The sequence below is a fragment of the Pristiophorus japonicus genome, chromosome 6, assembly GCF_044704955.1.
Source record: "Pristiophorus japonicus isolate sPriJap1 chromosome 6, sPriJap1.hap1, whole genome shotgun sequence".
Taxonomy (NCBI): Eukaryota; Metazoa; Chordata; class Chondrichthyes; family Pristiophoridae; genus Pristiophorus; species Pristiophorus japonicus.
The window spans coordinates 169,151,123-169,165,577 of NC_091982.1; the positions used below are offsets into that span (position 1 = coordinate 169,151,123).

At 46.3% G+C, this 14,455-nt stretch overlaps 1 protein-coding gene across 5 annotated transcripts in view; it reads left to right on the forward strand.

The window, feature by feature from the left end:
• The window catches only part of ppp2r3a (protein phosphatase 2, regulatory subunit B'', alpha), a 412,397-nt gene that overhangs the window by 299,113 nt on the left and 98,829 nt on the right, over positions 1–14,455 (forward strand). Inside the window, exon 1 of one of the 5 annotated variants that reach the window (XM_070883369.1) lies at positions 3,898–4,357. The exons of the other annotated variants lie outside the window; for them this stretch is intronic. Within the exon in view, the coding sequence (XP_070739470.1) occupies positions 4,226–4,357 (132 nt within the window). The 5' untranslated portion in view covers positions 3,898–4,225. Of the gene's footprint in view, positions 1–3,897; positions 4,358–14,455 lie in introns of those variants that run through there. 5 annotated transcript variants of the gene reach the window in all.

Consider the following 14,455-nt stretch of genomic DNA (forward strand, 5'->3'; position numbering starts at 1 on the left):
TTGGGGGACAATTCGTGGTGAATGTGTGCACCCCACATACCTCTGCCTCCTCGGTCTGAGGCTCTGGTTCATTGTGATCCTCCATGGATCTGTCCTCCTCTGCAACATGGTGGTTTGCAGGTTTAACAGGATTTGCAGCTCGCCTGCACATTCGTTGGAGGTGTTCCATTATTCCACAGCCCTTGCAAATGTACCCTTTGAATCGGCATGAATGGAAACAATGATCACCCCCGCAGCGCCAACAAGATGTTAATGGCCTTGCATTCATCACCTTTGATGGTGGACTCTGAGACATCTGCGGACATGCAGCTGCAGGCATGTGTGATCTGCCCTGTACGTCACAATTCAAAAACAACATCACTTTGTTCACAGTACTTGTAGCAACACTTGTGTGCTGAGAGATTTGCTTCATATTGTCACTGGTGACAATGAAAGCCTAGGCTATCGTTGTAGCCTTACTCAAGGTTGGGGTCTCTACAGTCAAAAGTTTGCGAAGTATGGTTTCGTGGCCAATGCCAAGTACGAAAAAGTCTTTGAGCATGTGCTCCAAATGTCCTTCAAATTCGCAATGCCCTGCAGGCGTCTTAGCTTGTCAACATAACTCGCCACTTCCTGGTCTTCAGACCCTTTTGTCGGTGTAGAATTGGTACCTCACCATCAGAACACTTTCCTTCGGGTTCAAATGCTCTCGGACCAGTGTGCACAAATCGTCGTACAATTTCTCCGTGGGTTTCGCTGGAGTGAGCAGATTCTTCATGAGGCCATACATTGGTGCCCCACAGATGGTGAGGAGGATCGCCCTTCATTTGGCAGCATTCTCTTCCCCATCTACCTCGTTGGCCACGAAGTATTGGTCGCGTCGCTCCACAAAAGTTTCCCAATCATCTCCCTCTGAGAATTTCTCCAGGATGCCCACTGTTCTCTGTATCTTCGGGTTCGCTATCTGTTTCTCATCGCCAGTTGCTAAGTATGGAGAAAGAGTCAGTCTGAACACTGAGCTCAAAGTAAAGTGTGACCTTAGTCTTTTATTGCAGGTCTCCAGAGTGCCTCTCCAACCTGTGAGGCCTCCTTAAATACCTGTGCTCCCAAGGGATTATGGGATCCCTTGGGGCTCCAGGGGATGAGCCCTCTGGTGGCTGTACAGAGTAAATACAAGTTTACATATATAACACCACCTATACAGCCTTAAGGCAGGAGATGTGAGAAAGAGGTCCAAGCTGCAGGGTAAGACCAGGGCTTTGTCATTCCTTTCAGATACCAAAAACAGTGGCTGAAGGTAATAGACAAGGTTCCTGGTTTTCACTTTCTCAGGAATATGAACAGAATCATGTACTACAATCCCTAAAACACCACCTAAAAATCTTGGATCCGTATCTAATAAGTATTGAATTTTATTTGTTTACACACGATGAACCTGTGGCCCTGGTAATAGGCCCCTAGGCAAGGTGAAGAAATGTCACCAGAGCTCAGTGTAGCTACTGCAGGTAATGAAGGCTAGAGTTTACCTCGATTCATACAATACAGACAGCGGCCACTTAGCCCATCGTGCCTGTACCAGCTCTTTGAAAGAGCTATCCATTTAGTCCTTGCTCTTTCCCCATAGCCCTGCAAATGTTTATTTTTCAAGTATACATGAATTCCCTTTTGAAAGTTGCTATTGAATCTGCTTCCACCAACCTTTCAAGCAGTGCATTCCAAATCATAAAAACTTGCTGCTTAAAGGTACTTTTCCTCATCACCCCTCTGGTTCTTTTGCCAATTACCGGTTAAACCTCCCTTATCCGGGACCCTCGGGATCTGGCCTGTGCCGAATAAAGGATTTTGCCAGATAAAGGGAGGTCACGCCGGGGGAGGGAGGTGGGGCGGGTTGGGGGGAGGGGGGTGGAGAGGCGGCCTGAGGTCGGGGAGGGAGGGAGGAGGTCGGGGAGGGAGGGAGGAGGTTGGTGCCCCGGGTAGGCCGTGAAGCATCAGCGGGCCCCCAGCGGGCTGAGTGTTGGCGGGCTGAGTGTCGGTGAGCCCCGGCGGGCTGAGTGTCGGTGGCTCCCGGTGGGCTGAGTGTCGGCGGGCCCCCAGCGGGCTGAGTGTCGACGGACTGAGTGTCGGTGGGCCCCGGCAGGCTGAGTGTCGGCGGGTCCCCGGCAGGCTGAGTGTCGGCGGGCCGAATGACAGCGGCCCCCCAGTGGGCTGAGTGTCGGCGTGGCCCCAAAGTCGGGGTGAAGGTCGGCCGCATTCTGCGCATACGCCCCTGGCCAGCAGAATCATGCCAGATGAGGGGTGGTGCCGGATCAGGGAATCCTGGATAAGGGAGGTTCAACCTGTACCTTAAACCTGTGTGTTCTGGTTACTGAACCTCCTGCCAGTAGAAACAGTATCTCCTTGTTTACTCCGCCAAAACCCTTCATAATTTTGAACACCTCTATCAAATCTCCCCTTAACCTTCTCTGTTCCAAGGAGAACAACCCCAACTTCTCTAGTCTCTTCACATAATTGAAGTCCCTGGTACCATTCTAGTAAATTTGCATTACAGTTACATAGCTTTGACTGATAAATATAACTGTGTGTTCACAATGAAGTAATGGGGAACCTCCCAGTACTACTGGACGTCAGTAAGCCCAAAGTCCATCCTGGAGATCCTTTGGGAACAGATTATCTGCCTCTGACTCCTGAGTCATCCCAGTTATTCCTACTCTGTGCGAGTGTTTGTGAGATTGTGACGCCAGAGTGCACACATCAGCACAGCATCTGCTGCAACTTTGATTCTAAAATTTAATCCATTACAAGTTCAGCCCAGAGCAGTGGCTGTAGAGTAAACTGGGTTGCACTGTGGCAAATAAATAATTGTGGAAACATGAGATTCTTGAAAAGAACATCGAAATTCAAACTGAAAACGGAGCACAGGGCAACCCGGGACTAAAATAGCCTTTGGGAAAGCAGGATTGAATAGCAATAGGGGTTGGACAAGTACCTATTGAATGCAGGCTGGATAACATCAAGGGGAACACTTTCAACTTGGCACGATGGCGTAAAATTGGCATTGCGGATCAGCTGCCCATCATAGAAAGCAGCAATTTTAATTGACATTGAGTTAAACGTCAACGCACCGACTCGAAAGGTCTATCCCTTTATGTTAGAAATAGATTTCAGCTCTTGTAGGGTTCAGCTCTAGCCTTTCTTGGATTATCTCTCAAAGCCAAAATCAAATGTAGTAGCTGCCCATGTCACAAAGCTGCTTCCAGAGGCAGAACGGGATGGAGGGATGTGGCTGTGGCCAAACACATTGGTGCTTAGGAATCTTGATGTGTTTGATATTCTCCAAACAGCTGTTGTTGATTGGTGGAGTAATCTGGGAATGCAGTTGAACTGAAATGTCAGGATGCTGTGCCAACAGCAAGTGTGGAAGTTATTTATACATTGGGATGGGATGAGGCAGAGCAAAAGAGGGAGGGAGGGGGAAGAAAGGCTGCCTTAGGACATGTTAGTCTCCTGCAGTGAATCAATTATTTGTAAAAGGGTACCTATGAAATCAAATAGTTCAGATCTATGCCTGAAATACAGCCCCAATAATTTTTCCATAACTTTTTCTTCAGTTTACTCATGGAAAATTATTTTTCTTTTTCTGTTACTACTTTGTGTAATGATTTATTCCACATGGCTTCTCGGGCTGAGAGAAGCCTTTATTTATTTTTTTGCTTTGCCCTGCTTTCTAAAAAAGGCATGTGATTTATTGAAGTCCGTGCCTTACATTTTAAGTTAAGAGACTATTAGTGTAAACAGTGTCATAGGCGGCAAGATTATTCTCGGGTCTTCTTCAGCAAGTGCTAACTTTAGCTCTTCTGGTAGAGGGTTCTTCCTTTCCCACAATGCACTCGTACCAGTCCTGGACAGATCAATTGTCGTGAAGCCCTCCGATAGAACAGATCGCATTGCAGGTCATGTTTCTGGGTACAACACAGTAGTCGAGCGTCTGGAATCAAAGGCTAGAGTGCTAGATGGTTTGAATGTCCGGACTGGACTCTGACCTCAGTGGTGAGGTACAATGCATGGATATTGTCAGTCTGTGAGAATACAGGAAACAGTGCAGTCTTTCAAGAAGACAATTCTCATTCTTCTCTGTAAACTGGGACCCTGAGTGCTTTTTAATCTATATTTACCGCATCACAAAAGGACACACGCTCGCGCTCAAACACACACACACAAGAAGCGTTGCTGAGCAAGGCTTTTCAAGATGATGATCAAGGAAACTTCTCTGCGGAGGGACCCCGACTTACGAGGGGAGTTCGCTTTCCTCGCCCGTGGATGTGATTTTGTTTTGCCGTCACGATTCAAGAAGAGGTTGAAATCTTTCCAGCAAGCGCAGGTTTGAAACGTTTCTCCGTGCCTTGAATCTCGGTTCGATTGCCGTTTAGAAAGTGTCACTCTCTACTAATTGCTATCAGTGCATGAATGTCTTTAAAGAAAGCTATTTGCACTTATACCGACAGGTTTATAAATAGACCCCCATGATCTGCTTAAAAGTGCTGAGGCTGAATCATCCTTCAAAGGGGGGCTGGGAAGAGAAGGAGAGAGAGAGAGTGTTTTGATGGCTACTTATAAAAAAATACTTTACAGCTTTTTTTTGCAGTATTAACCTTAACCATATATAGACTTATCCTTTAGGTGGTGTGTGGAGGGAGGGGTTTGGGCTCTGTATCTCCTTACACTGGTATGGATGCTGCCTTTTACATAGAGATTTGCTTGAAGTAACACTGTTTGAAATACTCAAGTTGTGTCTATATTCCACTTTGTGAAGCCGTTAATTCCACAGTTGACACATTTAAACAAGTTGTTCCTCAGAGGAGTCAAAACTATGAAAAACAACAGCATTACTGGTGATCTAAGGCAAAGAAACTAATATTATTTAAGGAAAATGTAATCCAAAGTAAACCTGCAGAAGCTTTGCATTTGAAAATTTCCTACAAAATACTTAACCCTTTTGAAAGTTGGCTCTGCTCCAACAGATAGACACAGAACAGCAGTTAGTTCTGTACTTTGCCCTCACTCTTACGTTTTTCTGTTAAATTACTGAATATTGCTGGGGGTATCCTCTTCCATTTTGCTAACATCATTGTCGAATGATACAGCACAGAAGGAGGCTATTCGGCCCAGCATGCCTCTGTAAGAGCTATCCTATTAGCCCCACTCCCCTGCTCTTTCCGCACAACCTTGCAATTTTTTTTTCCTTTTCAAGTATATATCCAATTCCCTTTTGAAAGTTACTATTGAATCAGATTCCACCCTCCTTTCTGGCAGTGCATTCCAAATCACAACAACACACTACGTGAAAGAATTCTCCTCATCTCTCCTTGGGTTCTTTTGCCAATTATTTTAAATATGTGTCCTCTGGTTACTGAACCGCCTACCACTGGAGTTAATTTGCCAATTAGTCAGATTTAATTCAAAGACTTCACATTGGCAAGCTTAAATACCAAGTCAGCAGTGTGAGGAGAAATCTCGGCTCCTGTCACCTCACTGGAGCTTTGTCCAAAACTCTGCAGATGAAACAGTAAAAACAATTTTCTTTCTTCCAACTCGTGTAAAATGGAAGCACATCCTCAGATAAGAACTTTCAGCTCAAATATCTGCACAGCTTAGTAAGTAGCAGAGCAAAAATAGCCTTTTACTCTTCTAACTATAATAGCTGGCATTTATAATTTACAGACCACAAGACCAGGATCATTTAAAAATAAGCCAAATCCATTATTGTGACCAGGATTTGGTCAGGTTGATTGATGAAAATGTCACCAATTTGATTCAGGTTTGGGTCTTCAAACACTTTGGCCGCAGAATTCAGCTCCTAAGAGCCCGGATTTTTTTAACACTACGAGTACCTTTTTGGCTCCAAAATAGCGTCCATGGTGCGTGCACGCACTTCTGGTGCAAGTCGCGCCGGACGCCATACTGGTGAGGGCATTAGCGTGGGCTCAGAGACCGTCCGCCAGAAGTATGCAGAGTAGGCAGATCATGATAGCCATTTTGGAACTCAGCGCTCCAGCTAACGCCCTCTCAAGCTCACACAGCTGGTCAGGACAGCAATCAGGAAGGACAGCCCCCCACCAGCACTAGCTAAAGGAATCGCTAACTACTTACAGGTTAGTTGCTGATTCATTTCTACTGGCTGCTGCTGCGATTGTATGAGTTTTTTGGTGCTTTCGAGAGTATTTTAAAGTTGCGAAAGACTACTGGCAGTGGTGTGGCAGGTGCTGAAGGACTTTGTCCTGATTTGAAGGCTTCTGCACGAACCACTCCCAGAATGCCTACGACTGGTCCCAGGCATGGGTGCAGTAGTAGGCATTCCCCTTGGACTGCAGCATTACCGGGACAATGAGCAGAGGCAACACAGAGCAGGGCAAGCAGTGAGAAAAAGGAGGAGAAGGACTGGGAGAAGGGCTCTCAGCAGGAAGCCATATTTGCCCAGGGTGATCAGGGAGCAATTCTCCTACCTGAACCTCAGCGAGGAACAGTGTGTCAGACATCTGCGCTTCACTATGGACAGCCATGGCTGTGAAGGTGACCGTGGCCAGGAACCTTTATGTCTGTGGCTCCTTCCAGGCTGGAGCAGGAGATATTTGCAACATCTCGCAGTTCACACTCCACTATTGCGTAAGGGAGGTCACTGAGGCTCTCAATTCCAACAGAGCTGACTATATTTCATTCTCTCTTGCCAGAGAGACGCAGGCAGATGAGCACATGGGTTTGTGAGGATTGCAGGCTTCACCATGGTGCAAGGTGCCATTGAGTGCACACATGTCGCCTTGTGGGCACCGCATGTCAACTCTGAAATGTACCACAACCGAGAGGGATTTCACTCCCTCAAACTCCAGCTGGTGTGCGACCATAGTCAGTGAATCATGCAGGTCAATGCCCGGTATCCTGGCAGCAGCCATGATGCCTTCATTCTGCGGCAGTCCGCTGTCCCATCTGTATTTGAGCCACCATGACAAACCAAAGCATGGCTACTGAGCAACAAGGGTTAATCACTGATGACATGGTTCATGACTCCATTGTGCAACCTATGTACATGTGGGCTGCATGCATACAATGAAAGCCATGCTGCCACAAAAATGTGATAGAGCAATTTCAGCACACCATTGGCGTGCTGAAATAATGCTTCCACTGCCTGGATCGCTCTGGAGGAGCACTGCAGTATTCGGCAGAGCGCGTGCCAAGATTTGTGGTGGTCTGCTGCACGCTGCACATCTCGCCATCATGAGGGCACAGCCATTGCCACCAGCTATCCGGCTGCATCGGAAGCAACAGATGAGGGTTAATCCCACATCGCGATCCCTGCGCCCGTTTCGGGCCCTGTCCACTTCAGTCTCCCCTTGGATTTTCAACATGGAGGCATTTCCCCACACAGTGGAAACTTACCGTTCCAACCACAATAGGAAACAGAAGCACATAATTGACACTGGATAATATGTGTGTTGAGAGGTGTGCAATATGCAACAAACTAAATCCAGTGTGGGCTTCACACCATATGGAATATGTAACACACATGAATCCAGTGTTGGCTCCATTCTTTCTGGAATGTGTAAAACATGAATCCAGTATTGTCTGCACTCCATGTGGAATGTGTGACAATGAATCCAGTGCATGCACCACTCCATATAGAATGTGTAACACCACAAATCAGTTCTGAGATCCACTCCATTAGAAATCAGACTTAACCCAGTATAGGCTCCACATAATGTGGAATGTATAATACACTGAATCCATTGTAAGCACCTGTCCATACATGTAACAGACTGAATCCAGTATGGGCTCCACTCTAAATGGAAACTGGAACAGACTAAATCCTGTGTGTGCTCTATTCTATATGGAATGTCTAATGGAGGGAATTTGGAACAGGCTTTGTCGAATATGGAGCACGGAGCGGACTGAATCTAACGTGAATTTTAGACCACAGTCCAAGTTCAGGGAAATGTGGGTTATATTTTACTGGCTCCCAGCTTCAGTCCTACCACAGTCAGTCTGGTATAGATGAGGGATAACTGCCAGGATGGACTTTGGTCTTTTTCCATCTAGCAATTCCTATGTACCTTATAATTGTGTGGCAAGTCAGATTGATTGGTGCACATTCCCCAGAATTCAGTTCATATCTCTAATCCCTTTTTATTAACCAGCTAGGTTCCAGACAGTTCAACAGGAGACTGCTGATATAACTGTAATCCCAAGTCGATGTAAAAATCACTGTACAATCAGAGCTTCATTGCTCAAGGTTGCAACAATCCGTCATGGATGACATTGCGGTTCATATTTATCATCAGTGCAGCATAACTCTTATTCAGTTTCAAACTAAAAGCCAGCTGATGTTAACTGTTAAATTATCGACCTCCAGCTTTGCCAAGAGTTGAAATAGTTTGATTAAAGCTAATTTTATTTTGTTCTTCCGTGGGCTTCTAATAACGAGTGCAATAGTTTGACACTCAGTCAGACAGAGGCTCACATACACATCCATGATGCCTCCAGGAATATAACTGCAAATGTTCTGACTATTTGCAACATATTTTAGTTGGGGATCACCATCATTTTGTGGAGATAAAAATGTCAGCTTGGCTTACTTGGTAGTATTCTCACCCCTAGGTCAGAAGGTTGTGGGTTCAAGTGCCATACTTTGGTTTGAGCTCATTACTGAGGTAGACTCTCCAGTCAGGTACTGCTGGAGGTTCTGTCCCTCAGGTGCGGTGTTAATCCAGGATCTTGTCTTGGTTTTTTCTGGGGTTCAGATGGAAAGTGAAGATTCCATAGCACTACTCAAAGAAGAGCAGAGAGTTTTCCCCTGTGCCCCGCTGCTGTTGCCCTCATAACAACTGTCACTGGACTTCAAGGCGGCGATTCTTGAACTATCAGGGAGTCAAGGGTTATGGGGAACAGGCAGGAAAGTGGAATTGAGGCCAAGATCAGATCAGCCATGATCTTATTGAATGGTGGGGCAGGCTCGAGGGGCCGAATGGCCTACTCCTGCTCCTATTTCTATGTTCTTATGTTTAACAATAATTCTTTGTGTGGCGCATTTAGTGATCAGGAGTAGGAACACTGCCTGATTATCTTTCTCCAACATAGGGAAGGAGAGCGGCAATTGTTTGTTTTTTTAAGTGTTGTCCTTTTTTGCCCAGGACCATTCTGACTGAGATCAGCTAAATCAACACAGAAGGGATCAAACCTGAGAGCTTCCTGTTGTGCACAATTCAAGGTCACACCACAAGATGCCTTGAGCCATCAGTAGATCAACAATGTCCCTCTCAGCCCAACTAGGAAACCTGTATCTGTAGTTGCAGTTATATGGTGTGAAACATTCAGCGATTGATTTAGTGCATAATTGGACAGTTATCTACCATTGCAACCGTTCGGAATTCCTAATTTGTCCCTTGCTTCCTCAATTATTCAATCTGCAGTTCATATAAACAGCATCTGGCATACCCAGCGTGAATCGGTTAGTAAGATCTTGGTCGTTTTAGGTAAAGCAAATAGATTAAGTGTGTCATGTGCCTCAATAGTGAATGTAAATACTAATGTTCAAACAAATCACGTTGCTGTGACAGTTTTATGGTAACATAAAACAGACCCAGCGTTCTGTCCAAACCTAGAACTGAATATGTCCATAGACTCAGCATCAAGGCACCAAACAGAATTCCTGAATTAGATTAACATGAAAATATTTATTGAATCCTCTTAATGCTTGACTTTGCTGTTGGCAGTTATTGCACCCACATACACACACACGTATGTTTTTTCCATAAAGCTATTTGAAATAGAAGAAGACAGCTGCGCCTTATTAATTAACTAACAGCAGCAGAATAAACCAATATCTGTAGCCAGTGTAACTTGATGTCTTAAATAAGCAAGTTACACTGGCTACATACATTGCTCAGATTGATTCCAAGATATGCTCATCAATGCAGCAGACATAACAATAACAAGGTTTCACTCCACCCGTATGATAAAACATTACTTAAATGCTTATCAACAACTTTATGCCAATAAGGTTTATGATGTCTACTTGTTGAAAAAATGCACTACGGATCATCTGTGGCCAGTGTGTGCAAGCCATTTCAGCCCGCCCCCGCCCCCCCCAATTTCCTCCACTGCTCCTGAAGACATGGCCCTGACCTTATCTCGGAGGGAAGGAGCGAGAGGGAGGGGAAATGGGCTGGCAGTGGGATGGGGAGCATTTTGCAGTTGGGAAACCCAAAAGAACTGGATTGCTCAGGCCCTGCCGAATTTAATGGCAGGACCTGATTACCATTTTTTGTCCCCATTTCCCGGCCGCAGTCAGAGGGCGGAGAGGAAGGAGAGCTCGGAAAGACTGGGGGGCGGGGGCGGGAGGGTGCGGTGGGGGGGGAAGAGATTGGAGGCTGAGGTCAGGGAAGATCGGAGGCCGGAACAGGGATGAGATCGGTGGCCGGGGTCAGAGGAGATCAGAGGCCAGAGGCAGATTGGAGCCGGTCGGAGAGGGATCTAATTGTAGGGTTGGATCCAGCAGTCCTCGCCTCCCTGTAGCTGCCAGGTTTCCTGAGGCCCAGGAAACCCAACCAGCCAGGGTTAAATTTAAAATAGTGGTTAAATATGAAGAACGCAGTCTCATTATAATATTTAAATGAACAACCCGCATCCTGTGGGCGGGTTGGTTTCCTGCCCCCCATCTCGTCTCCACTAAATCTGGAAGTGGGCAGGTTGGGTTCGGAATTCAGATTTTTAACATACTTGCATCCCACCCGATCCAAACCCCCAAGCCCAACCCACCCATTTTTAGGGGTTAAAATTACCCCCATTGACTCTGCGCTAGGATACATCTCCATGGGTGCTCATCCTAAGAAGGCATTATTCATATACGAGTCTAAACAGAGAAAATACAAATACCAAGAAGTACTTGAAAAATTGAGACTTTCTTTGTTAGAGCAGCACAAATTATGGGCTGATATAATGGGATGTTTAAAATTATAAAAGGGTAGATAGAAGCAGACTGTTTCCAGTAGTTGAGGGGTCTAGAATGAGGGGGCATAATAACAAGATTAAATGTAAAAGAGTTAGAGCAGAAAGCAAGAGAAACTACTTTACTCAGATTCGTGAGGTGGTGGAATTCATCAACATGGTTAGTGGTTGTGCGGAAACGATGTCAATGTTCAGGATTAGATTGGATAGGTGGATGAAGGAAAAGGTAATAAAGGTATATGGGAACTAGGTGGGTACAAATGATTAGGACTATTTGCATGGAGGGTAAACGTTGACATGGACTGGTTGAACCAAATGGTCTGATTGCCTCTTCTAACTTCTATGTATTTCTGTGTAAATGGTAAGGCCTGGGTTTCCCAATTGTAACATTGACAATAACTTAGATACATAAATGGCAGAGAAGAAAAGACAAGCTTATCAATCGAGCCTGTAACATACTGTCATGTTGTAAGTTATCATTGTGACACTCATTGCCCTCTACCCACCAGCAATACCTCATTTATAATGAATGGGTCATTGACATTGTGATCGGAAAACCTGGATCAAAGACGTATTTGAACAAGAGGCACTTTACATCCAAGCTCGACATTGTCCACACACACCACACACACACCATCTTTCCAACAGGAGAGACTGGATTGTGCACCCTAACTGATTTTGCATCTCCTTACCTGCCCCAGAAGTAATGAAGCCAATTGTGGTGCTCCAGCTGATGTGCAAGTTGAGAGCCGCTAACTCCACACAGACTAAAGATCAAACTTCCTAGTCTGTATGGCTTAGTTAGCCTTAGTACCACATCATATGGCACATGTCTGTGCCATAGGTGACATTATGGAACAGTTCAGAGACAGAAGTTCCTATTGACCTTGTTTTAAATTATATTTAGTCAGCTGCCTGCTCCCTTATTTCAGTTGCAGGTCCAATTTTTTGTGGGTCTACGGGTCTGCTGCTAGAATAAGGGAGCATCATTTACTGGTCAAAAGGGCCCAAGTTTCCCCAGGAGTTGCTCCTTTTTTTTTTGGAGCAATTTGATTTTTCTGTACTATCTTTTTAGTTGCAACTCTGGCCATTTAATTTGCACTAGTATATGTGAGTTAGTTAGGTTATATTTTTAAGTTCAGTTTTTTTTTCAAAAGGGGGCGTTCCCAGCCACTTAGGTGTTTGGCCAGCAAATAGTTGCTCCAAACTAACTTAGGCCAGCGTTTGTTGCCACTTCTGTCCGCACAGAAAAACCTTACCCAGAGTTAAGGAATCGGCGCAAGTAACGACATTTAAAGTACCACCCAAGCACCAAACAAAGCACAAAAAGTAATAAGTAATTAATTAACAAATAAAATAGAAGCACCGACCAAAGTAATAAGTAATTAATAAATAAGAAATAAAAAAATAGAAGGAACCCTGCCCCTAAAGCACCAAAATCAATCAGTAAATAACAAATAAAAAATAGAAGTCCTACTTTAGGGAACGCAGCGGGCCGCCGATGAGGGAGCCCATTTGGCCAGGGCTAGGGACGGCGTGCTTCGGGCCCCTCCCACACAGCATGCAGCGTGCGTTTGCAGAAACGGCCTGCCAGGAGCTACTGCACATGCACGCAGACTCTAGTGCGCATGTGCAGAGATCCCGGTACTGTTTTCACCGCTGGGACCTGGCTCCGCCCCCAATCCATTGGGCCACGCTGCGCCACGACCGAAGAGTGGCTGGGAGCGGCCAGAATACCGTCGTCTTTTTTCGGCGCGCTTGGAGGCGGACAAAAACGGTGCACCTCGGGTGAGGGCGCCAGAAAAACAGGTTAGGGAAACTCTAGCCCTAAGTCCCTGGAGCTGGCTCACAGACATGCACATCTCTCAGAATCTGGATTTAAACAAAACCAATATGAAGCAGCTTCTTCTTAGGCAGTCCCCCGGAGTCGAGGATGACTTGCTTCCACACAAAAATTAGTTCTAAGGTGACTAATGAGACCAATGCGGATCTACAATCTCTGTCATAGGTGGGGCAGATGGTGGTTGGAGGGACAGGTGGGTGGGGTGTTTGATTTGTCATACGCTCCTTCTGCTTTTTGTGCTTGGCTTCCGTGTGCTCCCTGTAAAGTCCTTACTCGGCAGTATGAAACCACACGAGGCACATTCTGGGGACAAGGTCACTCTGTGACCTTAACTCTTCATTCACAGGACTCCAAAGACGATGGCCCTGCGTGGGACCTCCTTTTTTATACCTGTGTGATCAGGTAAGGAGTGTCTCCCACAAGTTCACCCCTTGTGGTCAAGGTGTGCATCTAGGTTGAGTGTATACAGTAATACAGTGGTGGTACATTGTGGTTACATACATGACATCAACTCCCCCACCCCGCCCCCCCCAAAGTCTTATTGGGATCATAGGTTTAGTCTTTCAGGTGGTCTACGCTCCCTCGTTGAGCGCCGCAGTTGGGGCTCTGGTTGTTGGACACTGACGTGAGTGTCTGTCACCTGTGGTGATTCCGGCCTGTCCGGGCTGACCGCAGGGACTGTGGATTCTTCTGATTGCTTTTGTTGCTCGTTCACTGGCGGTGGTGTGAGCTCCATCTCATGGTCTTCTTCAGGTTCCTCTGTGTCGATGCTGAACCTTTTTTTTACTTGGTCCAGATGCTTACGGCATATCTGACCATTGTTGAGTTTTACCACGATGACCCTATTCCCCTCTTTGTCAATTACAGTACCCTCAAGCCATTTGGGCCCCATGGCATGATTGAGGACGAATACAGGATCATTTATTTCTATGCATCTCCCGAATTACAGTCATGGTACTCGTTTTGTGACTTGCGCTCGCCCTCAACTATGTCAGTCAGGACTGGGTGAATGAGGGACGAGTTTTGAGTGTCCGTTTCATTAGTAGCTCTGCGGGCGGGACCCCCGTGAGCGAGTATGGTCGGGATCTATAGGCCAGCAGGAGACGCGATAGGCGGCATTGTAGGGAGGGTCCTTGAATCCTGAGCATACCTTGCTTAATGATTTGGACCTCACGTTCCACCTGGCCATTGGGGGCCGGCTTGAACGGCGCAGTCCTGACGTGGTTGATGCCATTGCCCGACATAAACTCTTGGAATTCGTAGCTTGCGAAAGATGGGCCATTATCACTAACCAGGATGTCCGGCAAGCCATGGGTTGCAATGATCGCACGTAGGCTTTCCACGGTGGTGGATGATGCGCATGCACTCGATCCATTTCGAGTACGCATCTACCACAATAAGGAACATCTTTCCCATGAATGAGCCCGCGTAGTCAACATGAATGCGTGACCATGGCCTGGTGGGCCATGGGCTGAGCGGGACCTCCCTGGGGGCATTACCCAGCTGGGCACACGTCGTGCACCTGCGAACTCAGTGTTCCAGGTCTGAATCAATTCCAGGCCACCAAACATGTGACCGGGCAATGGCCTTCATCATCACAATGCCTGGGTGCTCGCTGTGGAGTTCCCTGATGAATGCCTC